General features: G+C 47.8%; 1 protein-coding gene and 1 long non-coding RNA gene across 8 annotated transcripts in view; one reads left to right on the top strand and one right to left on the bottom strand.

The window, feature by feature from the left end:
- Positions 1–22,371, top strand: part of LOC135400771 (uncharacterized) — a 155,038-nt gene that overhangs the window by 12,460 nt on the left and 120,207 nt on the right. The window contains exon 2 of the long non-coding RNA XR_010424642.1: positions 20,488–20,607. This is a non-coding gene — a long non-coding RNA (uncharacterized LOC135400771). The remainder of the gene's footprint in view (positions 1–20,487; positions 20,608–22,371) is intronic.
- LOC135400764 (cell adhesion molecule Dscam1-like) overlaps positions 17,268–22,371 on the bottom strand; it is a 41,476-nt gene continuing 36,372 nt past the window's right edge. For all 7 annotated transcript variants that reach the window (XM_064632664.1, XM_064632668.1, XM_064632667.1 and 4 more), the window contains 7 exons: positions 22,147–22,217; positions 21,836–22,073; positions 20,499–20,591; positions 19,890–20,078; positions 19,600–19,776; positions 18,855–19,042; positions 17,268–18,533 (listed from right to left, as the gene is read on the bottom strand). In XM_064632664.1, the coding sequence (XP_064488734.1) occupies positions 18,450–18,533; positions 18,855–19,042; positions 19,600–19,776; positions 19,890–20,078; positions 20,499–20,591; positions 21,836–22,073; positions 22,147–22,217 (1,040 nt within the window). In that variant the 3' untranslated portion in view covers positions 17,268–18,449. The remainder of the gene's footprint in view (positions 18,534–18,854; positions 19,043–19,599; positions 19,777–19,889; positions 20,079–20,498; positions 20,592–21,835; positions 22,074–22,146; positions 22,218–22,371) is intronic.

The following is a 22,371-nucleotide window of genomic DNA, read 5'->3' as shown; positions in this document are numbered from 1 at the left end:
GCTGTTGAGTGAATCGAACGTCATCTTTGAGATTGCTGCTGATGTTACGACGTGAATGAATTTGCATGAGTGACCACACAGGCTCACATCCAGGTTGCTTCGGTGGGTTGTTGTATTATCCGGTCTCAACGTTTTATTTGGACATACATGCTTCTCGGATAACAGTCACTGTAGATAACTGTATTGTTATACTATTCCTGATGAGAGGTTACTATTCTTGAAGTGTGAGTCGCTCGCACGCCCTTGTGTAACCGTGACCGTGACTGTAATAAACAGTCAGATTTTGCGAAAGACACTCAGTTCTCAACAAATAGGGTGGAGAACGATATCACGTATGCATGACTTGTGGCTAGGAACGCATTATGTGGTGAAGTTCTGTTTGTAGGGTGTATACCAGGGTTCCGGAATGGAGTCACCCATTAATTCCATTCCAGTTCAATTCCAAGGAATGGAGATTTGTGATAATTCTGTTCCTTTCAATTCCTCGGAATGAAAAGGTATGGTCAATTCCTACTCTAGAATAGCTTGGCATACTCTCTTGCTTAAATTCCATCATAAAAGCAAAGGGACCATTAACCGTATATACTGGCTAGCCCAGCGGTGCTAGTGGAGATTGACATTACCCAGCACGGAGAAAGCACACAGACATGGTTCTTTCGCTCTTGACTATATGCAGGTGTGCAATGGGAGCGAGGGCTGAAACCAGCAGGTTGAACCGAAGACTACCACAGGAGCACCAAGACCATTCCATTCCTGCGAAAAAAATGCCTAATTCCATCCCATTCCATTCATAGTACTGTTGTCGCCATTCCATTCCAATTCCACTCCTGGAGTGAGTCTGGAATGATTCCGGATTCATTCCAACTCCGGAGTGGCAACTCCCCAACTGTGCAGAACGACTGAAAGACACTGCCCGTCCTGTTATTTATTGCTTTATTTGTTTGCATTATTGCTGCCATAGGTCAGGATACGCCACGCTCCGCCATGACATTGAGCTTCCCGGGCTCTGTCAGGGGCACCTCATTTTAAAACATATCTAATAAAATGTCAGTCGAACTCGAACATTTAGAACAAACCATCAGCGGAAACTTCTAAACAAGCTAAATTGAAACACTCTAGAGTGTTCGCACTATTAATTGTCGAAAACTGTCGCCAGCGCTTGCATTTCTCAGAGAAGGAAACAGGACGCGTCGTGCCGGCGATAAGACAGAGACCGCCGTGCGAAAATCCCTTTCTAAAGAGATCGTGCGTTGGGGGTATCTTTCGAGAAGGAACACTTCACTGTCAAGAAAAGAGCCGATATGCACGCATAGCCCGAAAAATGCCGTCGTTCTCGCTGTAGAAGGTGGTGGTGGTGACGGTGGAACTGCTTGCCGTATAGTCGGCCCCGCTTAGGCTGGGGGGTGGGGGTGGGAGGGGGCGTGCGTCCTGGGCCAACTTAACAGTGCCGACATTTGTCTTAGAGCGTCTGAGGAAAAACCAGGAAAATCACCTCAACAGAGCTGCCGCGCGGATCCGAACCGGACTCACCAGTCTCGTAGTGGAATGCCATCCGAGATCGAACGGTGTCGCCGCGCTGCGGAGAAATGATGAAATACCGTAGTGTGGATAGCTTCCTCGTGTGGTCTGCTCTCACACGTTTATTCCGCGTTCAGTGCAGTAGGTGGAGCATTGGAGAACCGAACAGTATCCTACCATTTCGGCACATGCCGGTGAATATACACGAGAATTAGGACCGAAAGAACCATCAACTCCGAACATCGGCCGGCGTGTTATCCACACTAGAAAACTGACGGTGTCTCCCCCTATAGGTCGATCTCGCAGCGATATTCGCTGCGGCCCTGGAGCTGGTCTTGCTGTATAGAATGATGCTTCATATAGATGTTGAATCGGTTTTGTGCAGCAAACATAAGTCATCATCATCACCATCACCATCATCATCATTGCTGTTAACATGCCTTCAGGTTCTGTGCTATCGGATATTTACACATTCAACGACGTTCGAGTTATTGATTTATTCAATAATGTATTTGGATTATTCTTTCATTGTGCACATGTTCTTTCTGATGCGCTAGTGCCAGACTACCATTGCATTCTCTAAAACTCGTTACCTCTGCTCAGATCGAGTAGGATATACTGATTAGGAGAAATTGCGTCGTCTTGCTTGTACCGAGGGCACACTGACAATTTTTTAATAAATTAATGCGCACAAGTGCATCAGAAATGGCTGCTTTCCAGCGTCGAACCGGCTTGCGGTATACACGGGAGTGTTGCTATCTGTGGGTTAAAGCTGCTCTGTATACTGTGGGGCAGTTTCCTCATTGGTCTACCTTGCACTAAATGACATACAACCAATATATAAGCGATGTGTTCACGCCAGGTGCAAAAAGCGCGATCGCCCTCCGATTTTCTGGTGGCAGCTGGCCGGTATAGCCGGCAGATACGAATCGAGGACAGACAAGTTCTTCTCCTGCGAAGCACACATTAATAAGATGGTGTCGCTACGTGTGACTCCCAGGGCTTCGCAGACGAACGTTATGACGTTCTTTTTGTGTGACTTAACCTATTGCCTCCTTCCCTGCAATGGTTTTACAATACGTGTAACTTGCACTGTAACAGGCCGCCAACTTCGGAGGGATCTGAAACTTGAAAGTTCGAGGTGAACCGCCTGCATTGTTAACACACGTACTGGATACGATGAAAATGTCTATAAAATGCGCTTTGTGCCAAATGCGTAAGGCAGAATAACTGAGATGCAGTATAAAAACTTGGAAATGGAAATATGTAGAACTTGGAAAGCTGTAAACTTGGAAAGGTGTTCAAGATACATTTAAGATGCTTTGTCGTCGAACTTTTCGCTGTTCTGTTTTTAGTTAAATTGCTGTTTTACTCTGTTCATGCTCCAGGTACGCACAAGGCTTGGTGGGGAGTCGTTGAATAAATTTTCTCAAACAACTAACTAACTAAATAAATATATAAATAAAGACTGGCCGTGTTGCACTTCAGCGAAATTTTGACATTTGCTCTCCAGTCTCTCCATATCACTTTCAACGAGCGACTCTATAAAGGAGGTGGGGCTTTTATTGGGCTGGGCGTCAGTCGGGTGGGAGAGTAGTTGTGGTTACCCTATTTTCTGATGTACCTATTGCATGACGTCTTTCACGCCCTGCGATAACCTGTGACTCATATGTGTAAGTAACGTGTTGTGGTCACCTGTATGATTCAACGGCGACTATTGATCTATTGACTTACCATAATTCTCTGTACATGTAATGTTCATTCGCCGCCACGGGTTCTACTCTGTATTGATTGAATCTCGACGACATCAGGTAAACGTCTGGGGTGGTGGCACCGTGTGATGACTCATTCAACCGACGCACAGTCACTGGCTGTATTGACCTGTCTGCTCAAGGCACGTGACCTCCCTTGTTCCGCGTTGACTGGGGTGAGCTTTGAAAGTCGAAACAGGAGAGAGCTGTGACGGGTGTATTGTCTGCGCTTGAATCGTAAATTTCGACTACTCGCTATTTGTCGTACTCTGGAGGTAGATCGATAGCTAGATGTTTACCATAAATAGGATCAGGAAAGATGAAACAAACGACAACAGTGTTTACCATAACAATGCGGAGTGTGCACTGCAGCGTGTTGTGCAAAGGGACACTCTCCGTTGCACTCTTTGGTTGAATTGGACTGGTATCGTGACATATGCCTTTGTGCCTTGTGACATCATCTCGCCACTAGGGTATGTGTGTGTTGGGGGGGGGGGGTATATTAATTAGAAGAAAGCAAAAGAAGAGAGGAAAGGTCAGCCTAATGGTATGTCAGCTTGCTCCTCCGCAAAAAAAAAGAAAGAAAGAATGAAAGAGAGTAATATAAACAAAGATAAATAAAAATATAATAAATAAAAGGAAAAGAATGAGGAAATAAAGGGTAAGCTATCAAAAGGTGGAAGAAGGATGAGATCGATTAAAGACAAAGATGATTTTAAAAAAAATATGAGGGCAATGCGTATCAGGGTGAGAGGCAAGGATGGGGCACTGAAGAATGATGTGATAAGACTTGGTTTCACGGGCTGTTCATGAGACCTGTGTAGCTCAGGGATGTCAAAACTGCTTTTGTCACAGACCGCTGTGTGGGATGTTCTACTGGGCCGGGTAGGGCGGCTAGAGAAAATTCTGTGCGCCGCAGCAAGGAATAGGCGTTGTCTGAGTGTGGGTGTCGTATCCGCGGCAGGCTACCAGAGGATGTGGAATATCAGCTTCGACAGCGCAAGTGGGGCATTTGGGCGAGCGGAGAAGGCTCATCTGGAGACCCTCGCCACGAGGGTTTCATGTCATACCAAGGCCTTGGATGTCGTATCATTCATTCATATACCACGTAACTTCATATTGTGGCCTGGTGCAGTGGGCCAGAAATTAAGTGGAAAATTTGCTTACTGATTTTCACTACATGTATTTAAGTTCGTCCATTGTCTATATTCGATGTGTAGACTAGATCTGTAGATACATGATACATGATCATGATGAATAAGACATGTCTGTCTCTCTAAAAAAAGAAAAAAAAAAAGAAAGCCAGATAACAGCGCAAAGGAGGCAATTTTAAAAGTAAGCACACACGCGAAGGAGACTTCCCTGCAAAAGTATCCCATAATAATAAACTTCGTTATAATTTTGTCCTGTGGCACCGACTTTTGTTTACGCTTCCCCGATTTAGCGCTTTACACGTCCCATAGTTTAACGATGGCGCCTATATCTGATGGCGAAAGGCTGCTCCTATGTTACTGTTTTATATATGTGGCACTTAAAGTAAATAAAGTAATGATGATAAAGGAAATAAAGTAATAAAGTGTAAAGTAATGCTTTATAAAGTAGGGCAGTTTTGCTAATTTCTGAATAAATGACCTGTTTTATGGAGGATCTGGGTATCAAAACGTAGCAGCAGGCACCAAGTTCCCTTTTGTTTTGGTCAGGGAACTCGGTTGAAATAGTCAGTGAAAACCTCGAAAAGTCACGGAATTTGAAGGCTACAGTTTAATAGAGACCCTGTTATAATTCTTCGTCCCTTGCTTGAGCATCGGGATGATTGTAGGTATACCTGTACAAGGCGTCACATGCAGAAACGAGGCGCTTGCAGACCTGCGGGGCACGTTAAAAAAAAAAAAGAAAAAAAAAAGACACATCCTTGTTTCTGTTTCTGCGTGCGCTTTCGCAGAAGTTTCGCAACCGTTATGCTGGTCGGAAATGACTGGTCACTTCCTCTGTCTGAAGAACAACAGTTCCCGGTACCATCCGGACCGATATCGCAAAACTGAACATGTAGCGTGTTACTCGTTGAATCACGTATAGCATGTTACTCACTATTGTTCCCGTTCTGCGTCCAGGTCTCGTCGATGGTTTGGAGCTCGTGAAGCTAGGAGCATGCGCATATTTATTTATTGATTCTATGCTCACGCTAATATTCTCATGCCCCTAGTTTCACGAGTTCCGAATCATCGGAGAGGTACAGGTACATCGCATGCAGGTCTCTCATAACTTGGAACTCATGAAAAGTATAGGGGCTTGAGACTATTCTGCGCTTTCAGTGTGTATTCGGACTTGCCACTGGGCTCTGATAAATTAGCAAAGAATTGTAAATAGTGTCTATAAGCGTAAACAGTGCCGTGGAATGTGTGTGTACCCGATATAATGACGTTTAAGACCTCTCCCTGTTTGTAAACAAATGACGTCATAGTGTTCGACAGCGCCACCAATTTGGTAGAGTTGAACTACGCTCAAAGCTAGGGGCCAACAAGGTCGTGCCCAAAAGCCACATTCTTGAGGGGGTTACGTGGTCCCTGAAAGGGACGCGACCTTCGGTCCTACTTTTCTTTCAGTAGGAGGCAGCGAACAAGTACCCATTCGTGGAACCCAGCGCACCCCTTCCGATTTGTTTCGGTTTCAGTCTGTCTACCAACGTCATGATGACGTTTCTCGGGTAGAGATCCATTGAACGAGAACGGGTGAACGGGGATGTCCTTACACGAAACTTGGTGTAGATTCTCGCTATGTAGTACACCCAGTGTACCCCAGTAGCTCTCTGGGGCACTTTGTGATGTCTCCCCGCAGTGCCTGCCTGAACAGCGACTAGTGCAGCAGCAGTCTATCTTTTTTTTTTTAGGGAATTGCAAGCCTTTAGCATAGCTAACCTTTCCATGAAGGCGGCCAAATAGAGTTCGCGCCCTCAACCCCCGTACCTCCCAACGTAGCGCCCGGTAAACCTCCGCCATGTATGCCAGACGTGCGTTCATTAAAAAGAAAAAGAAAAGAGAACAAAGAACAACTCTTTCACATATTCTAGGTAAGCCATGTTATCTGGTACGCCCTCTGTGGAGGCATTGCATCTGCAACAGCTCTAATGACACGTCCAGTTCATCTCGGTACTCACCGCTCGGGTATTGCAATTTTCCGACATTCTGATCAGCGCATTATTTGGATTGGATTGGATTGGAAAAGAAAGAAAAATATAGAGAGGTTAGTCCCGACCCAGTCAGAACTGGCTACTCGAAAACGCGCATTCTTTCTACCTCTACACCTCGAAACGGTAAAACAATCTGCATATCACGTTTTCTTTCAAACGTTCAGCGTTGCGTACCATACAATGCTTCACTCCTTTATGCCTATAGTAGCTGTGTTGCTCTCTCTTTCTCCCTCTCTGTCCATGGTTCGTTGCCTACCTCGTTGAATAATGAACTTCACGTACATGAGAGTTCATTGTTTTCGTGCCGGCTATTCTTGTGTTTCCAGCGTTCTCTTCGGGGGCTGTGAACTGTCCATCCCTCTCTCGTTTCTTTTCAGCGTCATTCGTGTTTGACGAAGGGGACTCTCCCTAGATGGGACTGGCTTTGTTGCAAGCGTAGCGTGCATATTGTTCAATATTGCGTGGTTGTTACGTCTTTAGTGAGTGCGTCAAGTCTGAAGTCGTTGATAACGAGACATGTGCTCGCGCTGTAGCTGTCGTATGGAAAATCAAAGGGAGCGAGGAAGATAGATTCTCAAACATTGGACGCTGCAGAGATTGATATTGAACGTCTTAGCTGCGATGTTCCAGAGTTGTATGAAATGCGTTCCTGGTGTAGCAGGCTATGATATGGTATCCATAACGAAAACTCGAGACTAGGAAAAAAAAAAAAAAAGAAAAAAACGGACGCACACAAACACAACACTCTTGTGTTTGTGTGCGTCCTATTTTACTTATTTCCCCCTATAGTCTCGGGTTTTTCTTATGGATATCTGGCACCAGCTCGCTTGCTTTTTATCTTTTTTATGGTATGGTATGGTGTGGACACAGCGCAGCAATTTAGGAACAGGGACACAAAACAGAAGACTTGTCTTATTCTGTGTTGTGTCCCTGTTCCTAAATTGCTGCTCTATGTCTACACCATGACGTTACCAACTACCTTATACTATATCTACAGTGCTCAGGCTATGATGTGTTAAGAAGTATGCGTGGTTATATCCGTAGCCCGCGCAGATATCCGTGCGACATCATGATTTCCGATTGGAAGCGGGGTTGGTTTGAAGTACGCGCGGACAAAGAAAGGATAACATCGCGCGCCTCCGCGAAGCGTGCGGCTAATCGAGTCACTGTCCGGATAGAGAGCTGTAATTGGGACCATTTGAATCATCGGTAAGCGCGTGTGAGAGTGTGTCACTTGTTGCGCTGCTGTTCTGCTAGCTTGCTAGGACTGGAAGTCCGCGGATGACATAAAGAGTTTTCGTGCTTAGGTGCAAGGAAGGGTGTTACGTAACATGCGCGGATGCATGTATACGGCTGTTTCAAGGGGCGTGGTAGCGGATCATGCAGGGGCAAATACTACAGTGCGAGTGTGGATACTGTCATCGTTATCCACGATCACCTCTGGATGTGGTGCACGGTGATGCTATTCGTCCCCACGTCAAGCCTATAATCGACCCGGTCTTGCACACAACAGCTTAGCAGCACCAGCGCCTCTGAATGTCCCTCCTTCGTCTTTCCCGGTTGTTCCTTTTTTGTGCCTTGCACTCAATGTAGTTGAAGATGGGAAACATATAAGGATAGTTTAGGAGGACGCTAAACACGACCCTGCGGTTACCCCAGCAGCGGGCGTCCGGACAGGTCCGTCACACGGGTCCGAAGCCCAGCCCACACGACAAAGCGAATCTAAAACACATCGTCTCCAAATACGGTAGTTTGTCGCTGTCTTTTGTTCGTGCACTGTGACATACAGACGTACAGAACAAAGACACTCGTGTTTGTTACAGATAAAATCGCGTTGATGGATGCAAGCTGGTGGCTAGGCTCCATGACAGAAATGCCCGAGCGTAAGCGACAAACGTTGTCGACAAGTGAATGGCATCCATCTGACTTGTCGTCTCCTATGCACACGCTATACCCATCATGGAACTTGTGTTCGTTCGCTGTTTTGTCGATGTCGCGGCAGCTTGCCAACTACATCACCTAACCCTTGAATTACTGCGGCAAGATAAGCGGGACCGGGCTAGCCAACAGACCTTAGCACGAAAGTTTCCGGTGGGCAGCCACCATCTGATATGCGCAGGTCGCTGAGCACGGTACTTCCCCCGGGAGAGTAGTATTCTGAGTGATTCCCTGTGGGTGCGCTGGGTCAGGGTCAGTTATTTACTGGTACGATTTTTTGTCGCAGACAAAAAAAACGCGTGGTGTTGGACACAGTGTCGTGCGGTTGTTGCTTCCAGAAACGTTTGGATCGTCGTCAACGGCGCATTACCGTTGTAACGTTAACCGCTCCACACAAGGAGCCCTACTTTGCTCATTCCTTCTATCGCGATTCCCATTTATACTGCCCGGCTACCCTTCACGCACAGAGCGCTACGCTACGCACTCTTCTGCTACTGTAAAGGGAAGGCCATAGGAGAAGAAAGAGAGGGGATGACGCTCTGTCGGCGGATGCAAGCGGCCCGAAAAATCAATAAGCTCTGCCGCTTGGCCCAGAAGGGACGCCGCCGAAAAGCCTCACCCGTCTCGCACTCGATTTATGGCCTTCCTCTTCCTCCGGCATCTTCCACGGACGACGATTCGAGCTCTCTCTCTCTCTCAAACGCTTATACGCACAGTTTTGAGGAGGAGGAGGAGATTCGAGGACCATTAATAAGACAGTTTTGTAGGGCAGATTGAGATGTTTTTCTTTGGGTGGTGTTGTCGAGCATGCGGGAGTTTTAGCTGGTGTAAGTGACGTTACGTGGCGGCGAAGGATGCGTAGCCGCGTATATGGCTTCGTGGTTCGGCGTTTTTTTTTTTTTTTTTTTTTCACGTGTTCTACGTAGCCGCATCGTTAACGCGTTGCGGCTCGTTCGAGGAGCTTAAAGCAAAGAGATATAACGACTGGCTCCTCCGCGGTCGTCATTTCCTTTATTTATTTTGTCGGATTAGCTCTTTCCGGAACACTGGTGTTCAGGCCGTTTCGTTCGTCTTATGCGAATCTTTCTGACGACGGCAAGAAAGAAACAAATGAAAGCAGGAAGCGAGAGAGAGGGACAGAGAAAATGCGACTTCACTGATGCTACTTCGGCTCCGTGACGGGGAAACCCTGAGCTTGGGCACAATACACAAAGTTCAACACTAACGACTTTGTATGCTGCACTTTGCCAGTGTACGTGTCGAACTTTGTGTGTTGGGGTAGGGTCCTGCACTCAACGCAGCGAAACATCCCACATCATCATCATCATCATCATCATCATCATCATCATCCATTCATCTGTGTTGTTGTGTTGTGTTTAGAGCGCATGCTCAGGCTTTCTTCGTCATGGATCTTATCCTCGAGCTATAGCCCTGGTATGATATTCTTGCTTTAGGCCATCCTTCTACCCCAAACTGCGGCAAACTCAAATGTTCGGGATTTGATATAGTTTTTGTCCGTACACTTTGGCAGATGTGGTTAATTGCGTCATGCGAGCATTGTGGTTTGACAGAGTATTGATGAAAAAAAAAAGTAATCTTCTGCTTGTCGCTTTGACAGCAGGGGTACGAGAGCCTCGGCCATCCCCATTGGTTCTCGTAAGCACGTGATCTCTCCCGCGGCCGTCTCACTGACGGAGATGCCTTCCGTGATGTCATAGCTGGACGAGTTTCGGTGTTCGCAGTCCTGATTTTGTACCCGTCTGCTACCCATTTTGCTATAAAACGTGGAACGCAGGTTAAGTACACATAACCGTATTTAAAATTCACTTGTGGCGAAGAGCCACATTGTCTTTAAGGTTAGTGGCCATTACGCCCTCAAACACCGTGTGCCACAGCTCCTGATGTATGACCCGTGATCCCCAGGATGCGATCACGAGAGGACTCTCTCTGTCGTAAACCGCAATGCACAGCGTGTCCCAGGGTATAACGCAGGAGGAAGCATTTTTCTTTCCCCGAAGAGGAATGATGCGTTTTTATACTCCAGAAGCAGGCCTGACAGGCATGGATTCGGCAAGAATCGATAGTTGGGGGATCTTCTTTCTATTTTCATCTCCCTTCAGGCATACTTGCGAGGCGGTCATTTCAACGGAGAGTTTACCATCCTGAGCAAGCAGCGCTTATTCGATTGTGCCTACAGTGAATGGGCGGGGGGCTCTCCTTGCGTCTAATAGCCGGAGATGTCCACTCTCGTGCGGTGCTGTATACAGCGTACTCATTCGGCGTCAGCTTTTACTGCTGGGCTCACGGTATCCCGGCGGCTGGGGTATGCGTATTCCATGTCATAAACAAAATTTCATATCCGGCAATCGAAAGCTGTAGTAGCTGGGGGTAGTGTTTTTTTAATCCCTTAATAAAAAAGCCATGTCACACAAATCTCCTTTTTCTTTTCTTTAAAGTGCTGTGCTTGCGCTCTCGCTCCTAGCACTCTGGCTGGTGTTCGTGAGCTATCGCTCGACTAGCGGCATAACCGAGGAAAAAAAAAGGAAAAGGAGAGATAAAAGGGGAAAGGTCAGCCATGCAGCACGCCGGCTTGCTATTCGAATAGCCTCGTCGAGTGCAGTAGGGGTGGACGGGTAGGTGGAAGGCCTTGTGCATACTCTTGAAACTAAAGAACACTGATAAAACACATACCGTCCACCCCTATTGCTCTCGACTTTCAGTGCATTGTGCTGCCTGGGACCTATACACTAGAAAGGAAAACAAACATAAATAGATCAATAAAAATAAAAAGAAACCCGAGTAAACATAAATAAATAAATAAAAATAAACCCGGGGGGATAAAAGCGTCCGGCCGTTGGTAGTCACTCCAAAGCCATGCTGCAGACTGGGAGGTAGTGGGTTCGAATCCTACCACCGACTGTGCTGTCTGAGGTTTTCTCCGAGTTTTCCAACAGACCTTCCAAGGCAGATGTCGGCACAGTTGCCCCTGAATTCGGCTCGCGACTCCTGTTGTCCTCTCCCCGTTTGTACGCAGCTCATAGCCACAGTTGCTTCGCGGCGCTAGCACGGAATAAAGAAGATATCGCTTGTAGTTACCAACAGACGCTTACGTATAGCTTCTCTCGTTTTTTTCTTTTTTTACATCAGTCATTACACGTATTGAAGACGACTGCGGATGTCTCTATCCTAAGAGTCGCCTATATAGGCCACGGACATGCAGGGCAGCGACCTAGAAAAGCGACCTAGCGACCCTGCCGACATGCCGTGCTGAGCAGTTACTGCATGCTGGTGGGACACCTGTGTTCTCTACAGGTAAAGCCCTGAAGGCGATTTCCTCCATTTCAAAGTGATTGAGCATCAAAATGCAGGGTTTGAACGTACGAAACGCGTAGTGAAAATGACTGTGTTGTGAAGAGCATTTGAGACGATGCTTCCCAGGCGCACAAAGACTGAAACAGGTCGCGGAGATTTCACACGCTTCAATGTTGTCCAGCACGTCGCAGCATGCTGGGAAGCGGCGTCTGAACTCGTCTTCACAACACGACCGTTCGCGTTGTTTTGTCTGCGGATTTCGTACATTTCGCGTGGCAACTTTGCACTGCAACGCTCAATCACTGCAAAATTTACCGGGGGGGGGGGGTATATGTTTATTCACACAAAAAGGAGATGTCAGTCAGGCAAATGCCGACTTGCTACTCCTTAAAAAAAACAAAGAAAAAAAAAACGGGACACAACAAATTTACCGGGATTGAACCGCCTTCGAGGCTTTATGTGTGAACAAGACAACGCTCCGCCTGCATTGAGTAATTTCTGAGCACGGCACGGCAGGGTAAACCTTTGTATAGGTCGCCACCCTGTGGTACGCGTACGGCATTGATGGAGTATGCTGAGGAGAAATTCCGCACTCTGCAAAATATGCCCCGGCGATCTGTCCAGCTCGCGATGCTGTGTTCATCGTCATTTGGCATCACTTAATCATATTAGCCTGATTACGCAGAGGGGGGTGGGGCTATGTTTAATAGAATTAAAAAAAAAAGAACAAGCGGAAAAGCCAGCCAGGGTAATGCCGGCTTGCTATTCCAAAAAAGAAACTCAAAATAATACGCAGAGGCTTATTGAGATGCTCATGCCGAAGAAGCCCATTTGTGTGAAGTACTAGTGACGCCGGTTCATGTGTTCGTGTTGGTTAGTATATTTTCTTTTTTGAGTGAACAAATGCTGTGTCCTGCGGCGACTTATTCCAGTTTTTCATATAGTAAATGTATAGAACATCCTGTAACGTCACAGACTAGGGCGAATAATTTATTGTGCTGAGTTTTACAGAACTTGCTAACACAGAACGTGGGCGGGTATATAGACAACAGAAAGAGGTTAGAGGGTCTTATGGAGGTATTTGCATTCTGCAATACCCAGGGGGCAGCGGGGCGTGTTTTTAACCATCGTCAGTTTATTTCGGTATTCGGTACTCTTTCACGTGTCTTCATTTCGGTCCGTCACACTGTACTAAAGTCGGTTCCGTTATGCATCAAATACCATAAGCATGCCATTTTTAAAAAGGGAAGCGTATACCTCAGAATTTAACGTATAGATTGTTAGGATGGAGAACATGCGGAGGAAGACAAGAGCTGGGTCATTCCGGCCTTAGACAAAGTCCCTGACAAGATGTCATGCAGAGGCGCGGGCTCTGCCGAACGTTTTTTTTTAAAAATATAAGGTGTCTTTTTTCACTTCTAGCCTTTCCGATCCATTTTTTTTGTAGCCACCTTACGCAGCCATCTCGCTGTATCTAAATACGTTCTTGCTACATTCGTGTGAATGCCATGTCTTCTCTTGGCAACGCAACAGCCTAACGCACACGCGCAAAGACAACATCTAGCCGACGCTGCGGTTCTTCTTAATTAATAGCTTCCCTCATCATCCTCTCTCGCACAGTGTCCTTTATTAAAGCGACGCAAAACGGGCGCCAATTGGTTTCGATCGGCCGCCTGCAACTTCACACGACGTAACGTCCAATATGCCATCGCAGGCGGCATCCCGCCCAACATATACTCTGGGCGCCTCGTCCAATTTGGGGATGACACTTAAAGCGGAGATGAATTATTCTGCGTATTCTGCGAGGTATCGCGTGCTACAGAGTTCTGCGATATTCATCAGAACGCTGAGGGGCGACGCCCGAGCCCTGCGGCGGCGGCTCCGGATCGATTGCAGCGCCAACTTGCTAGCGCGCGCCTCGTGTCGTGGGCGTCGGTGATGCTAATCTTAGCGCATGTGCAAGGAAATGTAATGAGGCCTGTGTTGAGCACTACGTGCACTCTTCAAAGAGGTCTTCCCCTCATGATACACTTCTAGCCAACCATCGCCCCGAAACATGGGTATACCGAGAGAGAGAGAGAGAGAGGGGGAAGGGGGCCGTACCCCCCCCCCCTCCCTGGAACTCCGAGGTCGCTTGTCAAAATAGTGCACTCTTTAGTCATATGTCGTTACGATTATTCTCAGATGTCATTATAGGAACCTCTGGACACCCACGCAGTGTGCAATGTCCGCCTACAAAAAAAAAAAAAAAAAAATTGGTAGCGGGGTGGGGGCCCATGTCCCGAACGATATCGTCACATACTGCACTACACATGATTTGTTGAAAACGGGAGGGGTACGGCTTGGGACAAAACTTTACGAAGCACCGGGGTGTTACATTTCTTCATTGGAGCGACACGCTGGCAGAAAGCAGGAGCGGACACACATTCTGAGAGGTGGATAGAATAGCCAGTCACCTGTTTCTTATTCGATCTCTTCGTTATATCTAGCTGGAGGCTGCTCCAATAAAGAAACATGCCACTACCGTGTTTTCTAAAATTTTGTCCCAAGCTATACTACTTTCTGTGACACCTATGCACTGATGTTAAATGCCACAATACATCCCCACACATTCACATCCCCATTTTTTTCTTTATCACGTGACATCACATCTCATCGCCACAAAAGGGCGTACGCCCGGCGCTGTGTACAGATCGCGAGTGATAACGGGATCATCCTTGGTTGACTGGCCCTCGGGGTGTTACGTGGTGCAGTTTTGTTTTTGGAGTGTGGTGATCGCATCGCAATCACTAGCTCCCGTTTTCTTGTTTATCTAAAAAACTAGTGGACAACATTTTTTATTTTGCACCTACACGTGAACTTGCAGTCGAGTACAACTTCAATCTGAAAATCCCTCCTCCTATGGATCCGTGGACTGGCTTCCGTGTTAATGTCCCGTATCCATAGGCGGAGAGTTTTCAATCTGCCGGAGGGGGCCGGGCCCCCTCCCCTTTCATGCACAGAGGTCGGGCAGGGTGTCGGGAATTCCGTGTTGCGATGTTGTGAGGCAAATTTTTACAGGATTTTCATGATTACTCGCATGGAATACGCGATTCTTAGGATATCCCTCGAAACTTTCATCTTGAGTGTCAGCTGGGTAGACTTCCCGAAGGGGCCTGGGCCCCCCTGCGAAAGTTCCGGTGGGGGGGGGCTCAGAGTCCCCCCCCCCCCCCCCCCCCGCACTCGGCTCCTATGCCTGTATCACTGTGAGTATGTCATATGTACAATTTCGTCCAACAGATATTGGCAGTTCGGGAGCGAGGTTACGCTGCTGCATGCTGGTTGACGCTTCCAAAAATGCCATTCTAATCCACCGCTCGAACGTGGACAAACTCGGGTCGCGATATGTGCTGCTCAAGCTACATAATGCTCACGCGAGACATGGTGAAACTTCTTATGCATGCCGTTTCTTTTCGCGTGAATGTACCTTCTACACGAGTCGTGTTGTTGCTGCCACAAGACAAGGTCGTAACCTAACCCGCACGTCTCATGCTCCCCCTCGCTTTGAAATAGAGGGACGGGAGAGCTTCCTTTGATGAGGTTATCACGAGCAACGACCCCGAGAGCCCTGTTTCTGAGCAGGCACAAAAGATGCTGCTGCATAAGTGCTGAAGGAGACGTCTATTCATGTAAGAACGATACTGGCGAAGAGCAGCCCTGAAAGGTGAATGCGCCTTGGGATGTTTTTTGTAGAATGATATTCCAGCATTCAGCGCCGTGCATTTGCAGCAGATACCGAAGACACATCTTCCAAAGCAGCAAAATATGGGGACTCTAGGGGACTAGATGCCTCTGTGCCAATAAACATCAAACCATCACAATGTCATATCGCCAATACTGGAGCAATGTTAGACCAGTGCTGCCAATATCCCGCCCAATAGTGCATGGGCTTCAACGTCCATATCTTTCACAGCGGCCGCATTGTTAGACGGGAGGCACCTCGTGCCTAGCTCTACGGAGTCGTCCATTCTTACGTTCCACCACATTGTCATGAGCAGTTTTAAAAACCAGGGCCTAGAAGCATACTCCCTCATGGCACGCAGAACGCTCGTAAACACACATTGGGAAAAAAGATAGGCGTGCACAATTTCCGCGCACTCGCACACCTCCCGGGCATTTCTCCCCCACTCTCTGGCATTTCCCTTTCTCGAATGATTGAAAATAAATCCCTTACGTTGCTTGGTTTGCGTATAGCGGAATCGGAGATGACAATAGGACTACCGCTTAGTGTGATGCGCAAGTTATACGCTACGCAAGTAGGTCAGCGCAGTTCCCCAGGTTCCCTCTTTCCTCTAATGCCCTAGGAGCGACCTCATTGGTCCGTCTCCCAAATAAGGGTGGAAGATTTCAAGGTCAGCCGCAAGTGGTTTCTTCTGTGGACCTATGCCGGTCTACGAACATCCCCTTATTGCTGTCTTGTGAGTGGACAGACACTTGATCACGAGATTCCTCCAAACTTGCCATAGCGTATTGGATTGTGGTTCGGATGCGCTGAACACAACGTACACACGCTGAAGCAGAGGCTACGCTGCCCTGCGCGCTGTGCACGCAGAAATACTATACCAAAGTACGTTCGTTTTCAACCAGTCTTATTAAAGTTGACGAGTTCGCAAGAGCAGCACGAGAGGCTGCTACCTTCGGCTGTCACTATCGAATGCCCGGAATGGTCGAAATCTATGGTCCTTATGTCAGATACCTATAGTTCGGTAGATACTCAATAGACGAGTTCAGAAAATCCCAGAGTGCTTAGCGCCCCTTTGAATTGTAGGAGTTTACTAATACGAAAGGAATGGGTGGCCTCCAAACTGTTTCGATTTCTCGCCTTCCGGTCCATTGTCCACGACGTGTCAAGGTCAGAGAAAGCGAAATGTGAAGGATTATTCTTCGTTCCCCCGTTCAGCAAGCGCCCAGGATGCAATGCGAGCGCAAAGAGCACTGGGATTTTCTGATGTCGTCTATTGAAGTCGCAGAGGCTTCTTTCCGAGCGACGTCGAGTGTCGTAGATACTCTGTGGCTGGTAACGACAAGGGTAAGCGAAGCAGGTATAGGTACGAAAATGGCGGACTCGGTGGGTTGTCTGGATGTTCGGAACGTTGCGAGGCAAAAACAAATGCAAGGGAGACGCGAATGTGCACTATATATCATCTCGACTACAGAACAGCTCATGCCTGGAACAATGGCTGCACGAGAGCCAAAGAAGTTAAGTGGCAGCGGGACAGGTCGTCAAGTGCTCGAGGGCGGTATGGTGCTGTTAATTTAAGAGGTAGACAAGGCTATGGCCTGTGTAGGATCTAGGTGATAGTGCGGATGTGGATCCTGCCGAAGGCATTGCAGATGTAGATTGGAACGTTTGTCTGCGGCTAGGTTGCGGACATTCCAAGTACAATCCGTGTTCAAAGGAATGGGGGATGTGAGCCCAGTAGAAATTATGCCACAGTACAAAAACCCTCTTTCTGTGAATATTCGAATCTTAAAAAAGGAAAACTGGAAAGCTTCTGGGACGCGCAAGCAAGTCACAGAAGCATTGCTCAGAATCGTCTTTATTAATTTTCGTAGAGTTTTACCAAATGCATAACTGGGTTTCTCACACTGCATAATAACTGCTGCGAGACCTGCTCTTATAAGCACGGTGCATCGATGAATGTCTTTGATGAAGAAACACTACTGTGTAGCCTCGACGTCGTGGGCACACTACACCAGTACATGTGGACCTTTTTTTTTTCTCACATAGTTGAGCAAAAGTTATGAAACACTCGCGAAAAAGAGAAAAGAAATCACGAATCATAGATCGCGATAGGAATAGTATTACACTGAACACCAGATCTGAGTGACCTCTACCCTGCACGTCACGGTGACGCATTTTTTGACTGCGTTTCGAACATTCTCAGTAGCTTTACCGCAACGCTCACGAATAAATCACTATGCTAGTAACGTACTGAAGGATCACGGACGGGCTTGTGACCAGTTTTTGCAATGGCAAGAGCGTATGACTGGAACGCATTTGCGTTGTAGTGAAGCAAGCTGGGTTCGGTGGGGAACGGCCGAATGAATCAGCGTTTATAGCGAAATTCTATTGCATAAAAGAAAACATGTGTTCCACACTACTGGTCTTGTAACATGGAGGGGTGCAATGAATGGGGCCTCGTGTTATCGTCCGATCTCAACCGATCCGATCCGACCTGCCCATCACGATTCGTGTAATGATAATTACATTCGTTTCTCCAGTGTTCAGTCTGCATTGTGACAGGGTAACGGAGTATTTTCTTCTCGTCACGTTCGACAATATCCGCGTTGAGCATTCAACGGTCGCACCGTCTTCCGTATCATACTGCGTGTTGCGCTGAATGACGAACGTGCTTGATAATGCGTCACTATTCTGCCTTTCACTGACCACTTTCCCACCTGCATGAACCATATGTCACATGTTCACCACGAACCCATGCCGCACAATGTCAGACGTCATGTGCCGTGACATCGCCGAGGTGGCTTCTCTGCAACTTGAAACATGAAACACGCACAATGCTTCCACTCCAACCTGGGAGATACACATACGGTCACTGGAACGTTGCTTGCATTTGTGTCTGCCGTGATAATCTGTGTCAGACGGTGAAAGGTTCGTGTCGATGTCAACGGTCCTTGGTACACAGTGAGCGTCCGAGCACTGCATGTCGACAGTCGCTTGTGGCCACGAACCGACGGCGGGATCACTGCGCGCTGTCGTAGTAGTGGTCGTCGTGTCGTAATGGCGAGTTCTCCGGCTGAGGGAGTGGCCGGTCCTTCATGGGGTTCTGAAAACAAAGTTAGTCCTTATTCTCAACATTGTGGCAGCTGTCTAGGATGCACCCCGAGTACTGACGACATAACGCCCTGTACTCTGCCCTGCTGTGTACCTTGTACAGTGCGCCGCGCCTTGCAACACAAGGAAATGAAATATGTACGTCAGGTGTTTGGTGACGTCAGCAAGGCAAGACACAATTGTGTGTGCTGTGTGTTCACATCTGCACGCTCTCATGTATGCTGGAGTGCCAGTGCTACAAGCATTCTACATGTGCGCATAATGTCCAATGTTTTGGAGCCGCCTCAAAGGTTACTGTGCTAAGCGAACTTGCCTTTGGCACGTATGTCTTCATCTCTTGCCTGTCCTTGGTGTCTCGGTGCTCTGTGCCATTCCGCAGAGTGCTGGTGTTGTATGACGTCGGGAAGGCGACGTCCTGGTCCGACATCTTTTCCATTTCCACGTACCGCTGGGACATCATAGTTCCCGTGTTGAGCGCGGATGAATCGTAGCGAAGAATCTCTGCATATGAAAGCACATCATGTGAGCTACACAGACATATTCTGACCATTGTGTACTACTACGAGGCAGCTCTCTACATAAATTTGTTCTCGCTAGCGCTAGGGAGACTGTTGTTCTCAGTTTCAATGATTCTTACTAGCAGCATATGCAAGTTGGTATGGAAAGTAGTCCGTATCGTTAATTGCTGCTGACAGCGCACTACTATTGCGCATATCTGGGTGCTACTATCCTCTCGCCTTGCAGGTATGACTGTCATTTCAACTCGCTCGTACCCCCACAATAGCTGTCCTTTGATGATAACTGTCGATTCGTTTGGACTTGCTTGTGTTTCTTGAAGATAATTCAGCTACGTTGCACCTATACTGACAGACTCTCACACTGTAGGGTCACGTGGGAAGGGTACCTTGCCGCCACAATCACGAACCAAACTTAGCCATAATATATTATCCTGTCAGTGTCCCTTGGCAACCTGGAATCTTTGCTTAGCTGAGCGTCGGCTGTCTCCGCGGGGCAAGGCCATGTCGAATATTCTGACACAGGACAATAAGGTGACATACCAGGCACAGGTCTTGATGTCTGCTTGAGTTTCTTGACGCAAATACAAGTGCTGACCAAGATGACGAGCACAGCCAAGAATATTGCGCCTGCTGGTATCATTAGCGCCATGTCGAAGTACAGCGGAACTCTTTCTTCGGCATTAGCCTGCTCAACAGCAGACGTCTCGCCGGCTGCAGCTGCATAGGTTGAGGACCACAACATAGGGTTTAGTGTGAAGCCAAACTGGCACAAGGCGCGCCTTGTCACAACTGAGGAATCCCAGTCAAACATTTCGGGAATTTGAGCATACCTATTCTTTCTGTCTGCACCATGAGTATGGGGCTCGGGTCACCGCGCCCCAGCACATTGGAGGCCGTCACATACACTTGATATATTGAGCCACTGTGAAGGCTGGTGACCGTGTACGTGTTGTTGGCGGTCTTGACGATGGGAAGCTCTAGCCACGTCCCTCCTTCTTGACGGTAGTGGATATTGTATCCTGCAAAACGTCGAACACGCACATTACATTCTTACATTCAGCTTAAGTCAAGAAGACATTCTTACATCTTTTGTATTATGTCTTTACACATACTCTTATCAAGTATAATCGTAACACTGACGAAGAATGTAGTGACAGATAAACGCCAGTCTGGACGACGACTTGCAACGTAGGACTCCGGTCCTCACTCTGGGGCGACTGTGAGACATTTCATCACATTACCACCAGTAACGGCGTAGAGCATCGTCCCCAGCGATGAAACTCCCCAATCATAATCACTAAATAAAGATGTTGTTGTTTTGCAATGTTCTTTTCGTCTTTTACAAGAAAGAATGCTGTGAAAGAAAATAATGAGAGTGCGTTGAGAATGCCTTATGAGAAAGAAAAATGTTTTAACTTGTGTGTTCAGGTGGTGCTTACCTGTGACGTCGCTGCTGGACTGCATGACCCATCTTAACGACATGGTGTCTGCCGTCACTGCTGTCACAAACAACTTCGGAGCCTCGGGAACATCTGCAAATTCCACAACGTGAGTAGACTACCCTCTTAACATTTGCTCCCTATTTTACACGTCCTTAAAGGGATAATTCGCTCCCTAACGAAATTGAAAAAAACGTGCTGGACGTGGGCAATAGGCAATGAACAACTCTCCGTCAATCCCCTTCGTTCAAAAGCGACGTATTTTCCGAGTTTTCAGTATTTTCCTGTGGGCATCGGCAGCACGGCCGAGCGCCGGGGGAGGAGCATATTACGAGAGGGTGCGGTCGGCTCGCGTGACGTTTCGTGACGTTGCTGCAGGGCTGGCTGTAGGAAGCAGCATCTTGATGCCGGGGAGACGGACCGCCCTATTGACGTCACATTGTCTTCAGACAGACGTAGCACGCGCGTCCTTCTCCGCGGGAGAGCCTACTTGCGTGGGTACTTATTTTGGACACGTGCCGAAAGAGTGAAGCACTATACAGTTCGCGCTGTAACCCGTATCGGGCAGCACCAGTCAGCTCATTTTTATCGTGCCCTTATGATGGCATTCCACGCCGAGACTCAGAGGTGACCCGGGTTCGAATCCGGACGCCGACTGTGCTGTCTGGGTGTTTTTCCTGGGTTCTGCTCAGACGCTTCAAGACAAATGTCGGCACAGTTCCCTGTGAAGTCGGCCCAGGACGCACGATCCCCGCCTTCGATAGTCGCGACGTTGCTCGCCTGAGCGTGGCAGAGTACGGCAAGCAGTTCCACCGCTACCACCACCACCACCACCACCATCGTGCCCTCTATACTTTTGTCGTGTGGTCATCGCGTGATTTTGCTTGTCGCACGGCATTGTTTGTCTTTACAAGTATCAGATGCCGTTGCACTTATAGTGCCGAACTTTGCGTAACGTGTTTGAAAGTGTAAGACACATGCGGAAAGCTACAATAACGATTCAGAAACATTCACACTCGTAAAAGTATGTAAATGTTTCTCGGCCTTGATGTAGCAGGGGAACGAGTCCTGTGTTGTCTTCTCTCCTCGGTCCCCGTTCCTTGGCGCTTCACTAGCAGTATGTACCAACTAGCCCGAATCTCTACCTTGTTGAACGAGTCCTGTTTGATTGGCCTCCTCATTCTCACCATCGTGCGAGTTAAGACCATCGTGCGCTGCACGGTAATGCCCCTGTGGTGCCGTTGAAACGATGGCTCCAGTAAGCCACCTAGCAGTGGTTGCGAATGATGTTGGTTGTTGAAGACAGTTAATGATCTTGCCCTGAACTCGATTCTTACCGCCATCCATCGTTTTTACAATCTTCTCCTGCGAGGCTGGTCCGGATCCTGCGCTGTTGTAGGCCTTGATGATGAAAGCATATTCAGTGCCCCTCTGGAGCCCACTAAGAAGGTGCTCGTGGCTGACGTTATTGGACGCTTCCACACGGCGGTAGGAGAATGGAAGTTCCGAATCTCGGGGACGGTAACCTATGTAGTAGCCCTGCAGGTTGCCGTTCCAATGTTCCCGCGGAGGTGCCTACGAAGTAAGGAATCATGTTGTCGCCGAATTCGTACCGTCATTGGAGACTAGAGGGATCGAAAGAACAAACCTTCCACGAGACAAACGCAGTAGACGGTCCTTTCATTTCGACGATGATGTCTACAGGGGCCGCTTCTGGTTCTGAAAGAGACCATTACGCACGAGTGTCACCGTATGAAAAAATTGGGAGAGCCAAGTTGTGAATGAAAACTGATTGTCTTGAGAAATGTGCGTTTCTACCTTTAACACGCCCTATGTACTACGTGACCCCAAGCTCGCATCGTGACATTATTGT

Source organism: Ornithodoros turicata, chromosome 7 (assembly GCF_037126465.1).
Source record: "Ornithodoros turicata isolate Travis chromosome 7, ASM3712646v1, whole genome shotgun sequence".
Lineage (NCBI taxonomy): Eukaryota > Metazoa > Arthropoda > Arachnida > Ixodida > Argasidae > Ornithodoros > Ornithodoros turicata.
Note: the sequence above shows the minus strand (reverse complement) of the source record. Positions and strands in the feature narration are given on the sequence as shown.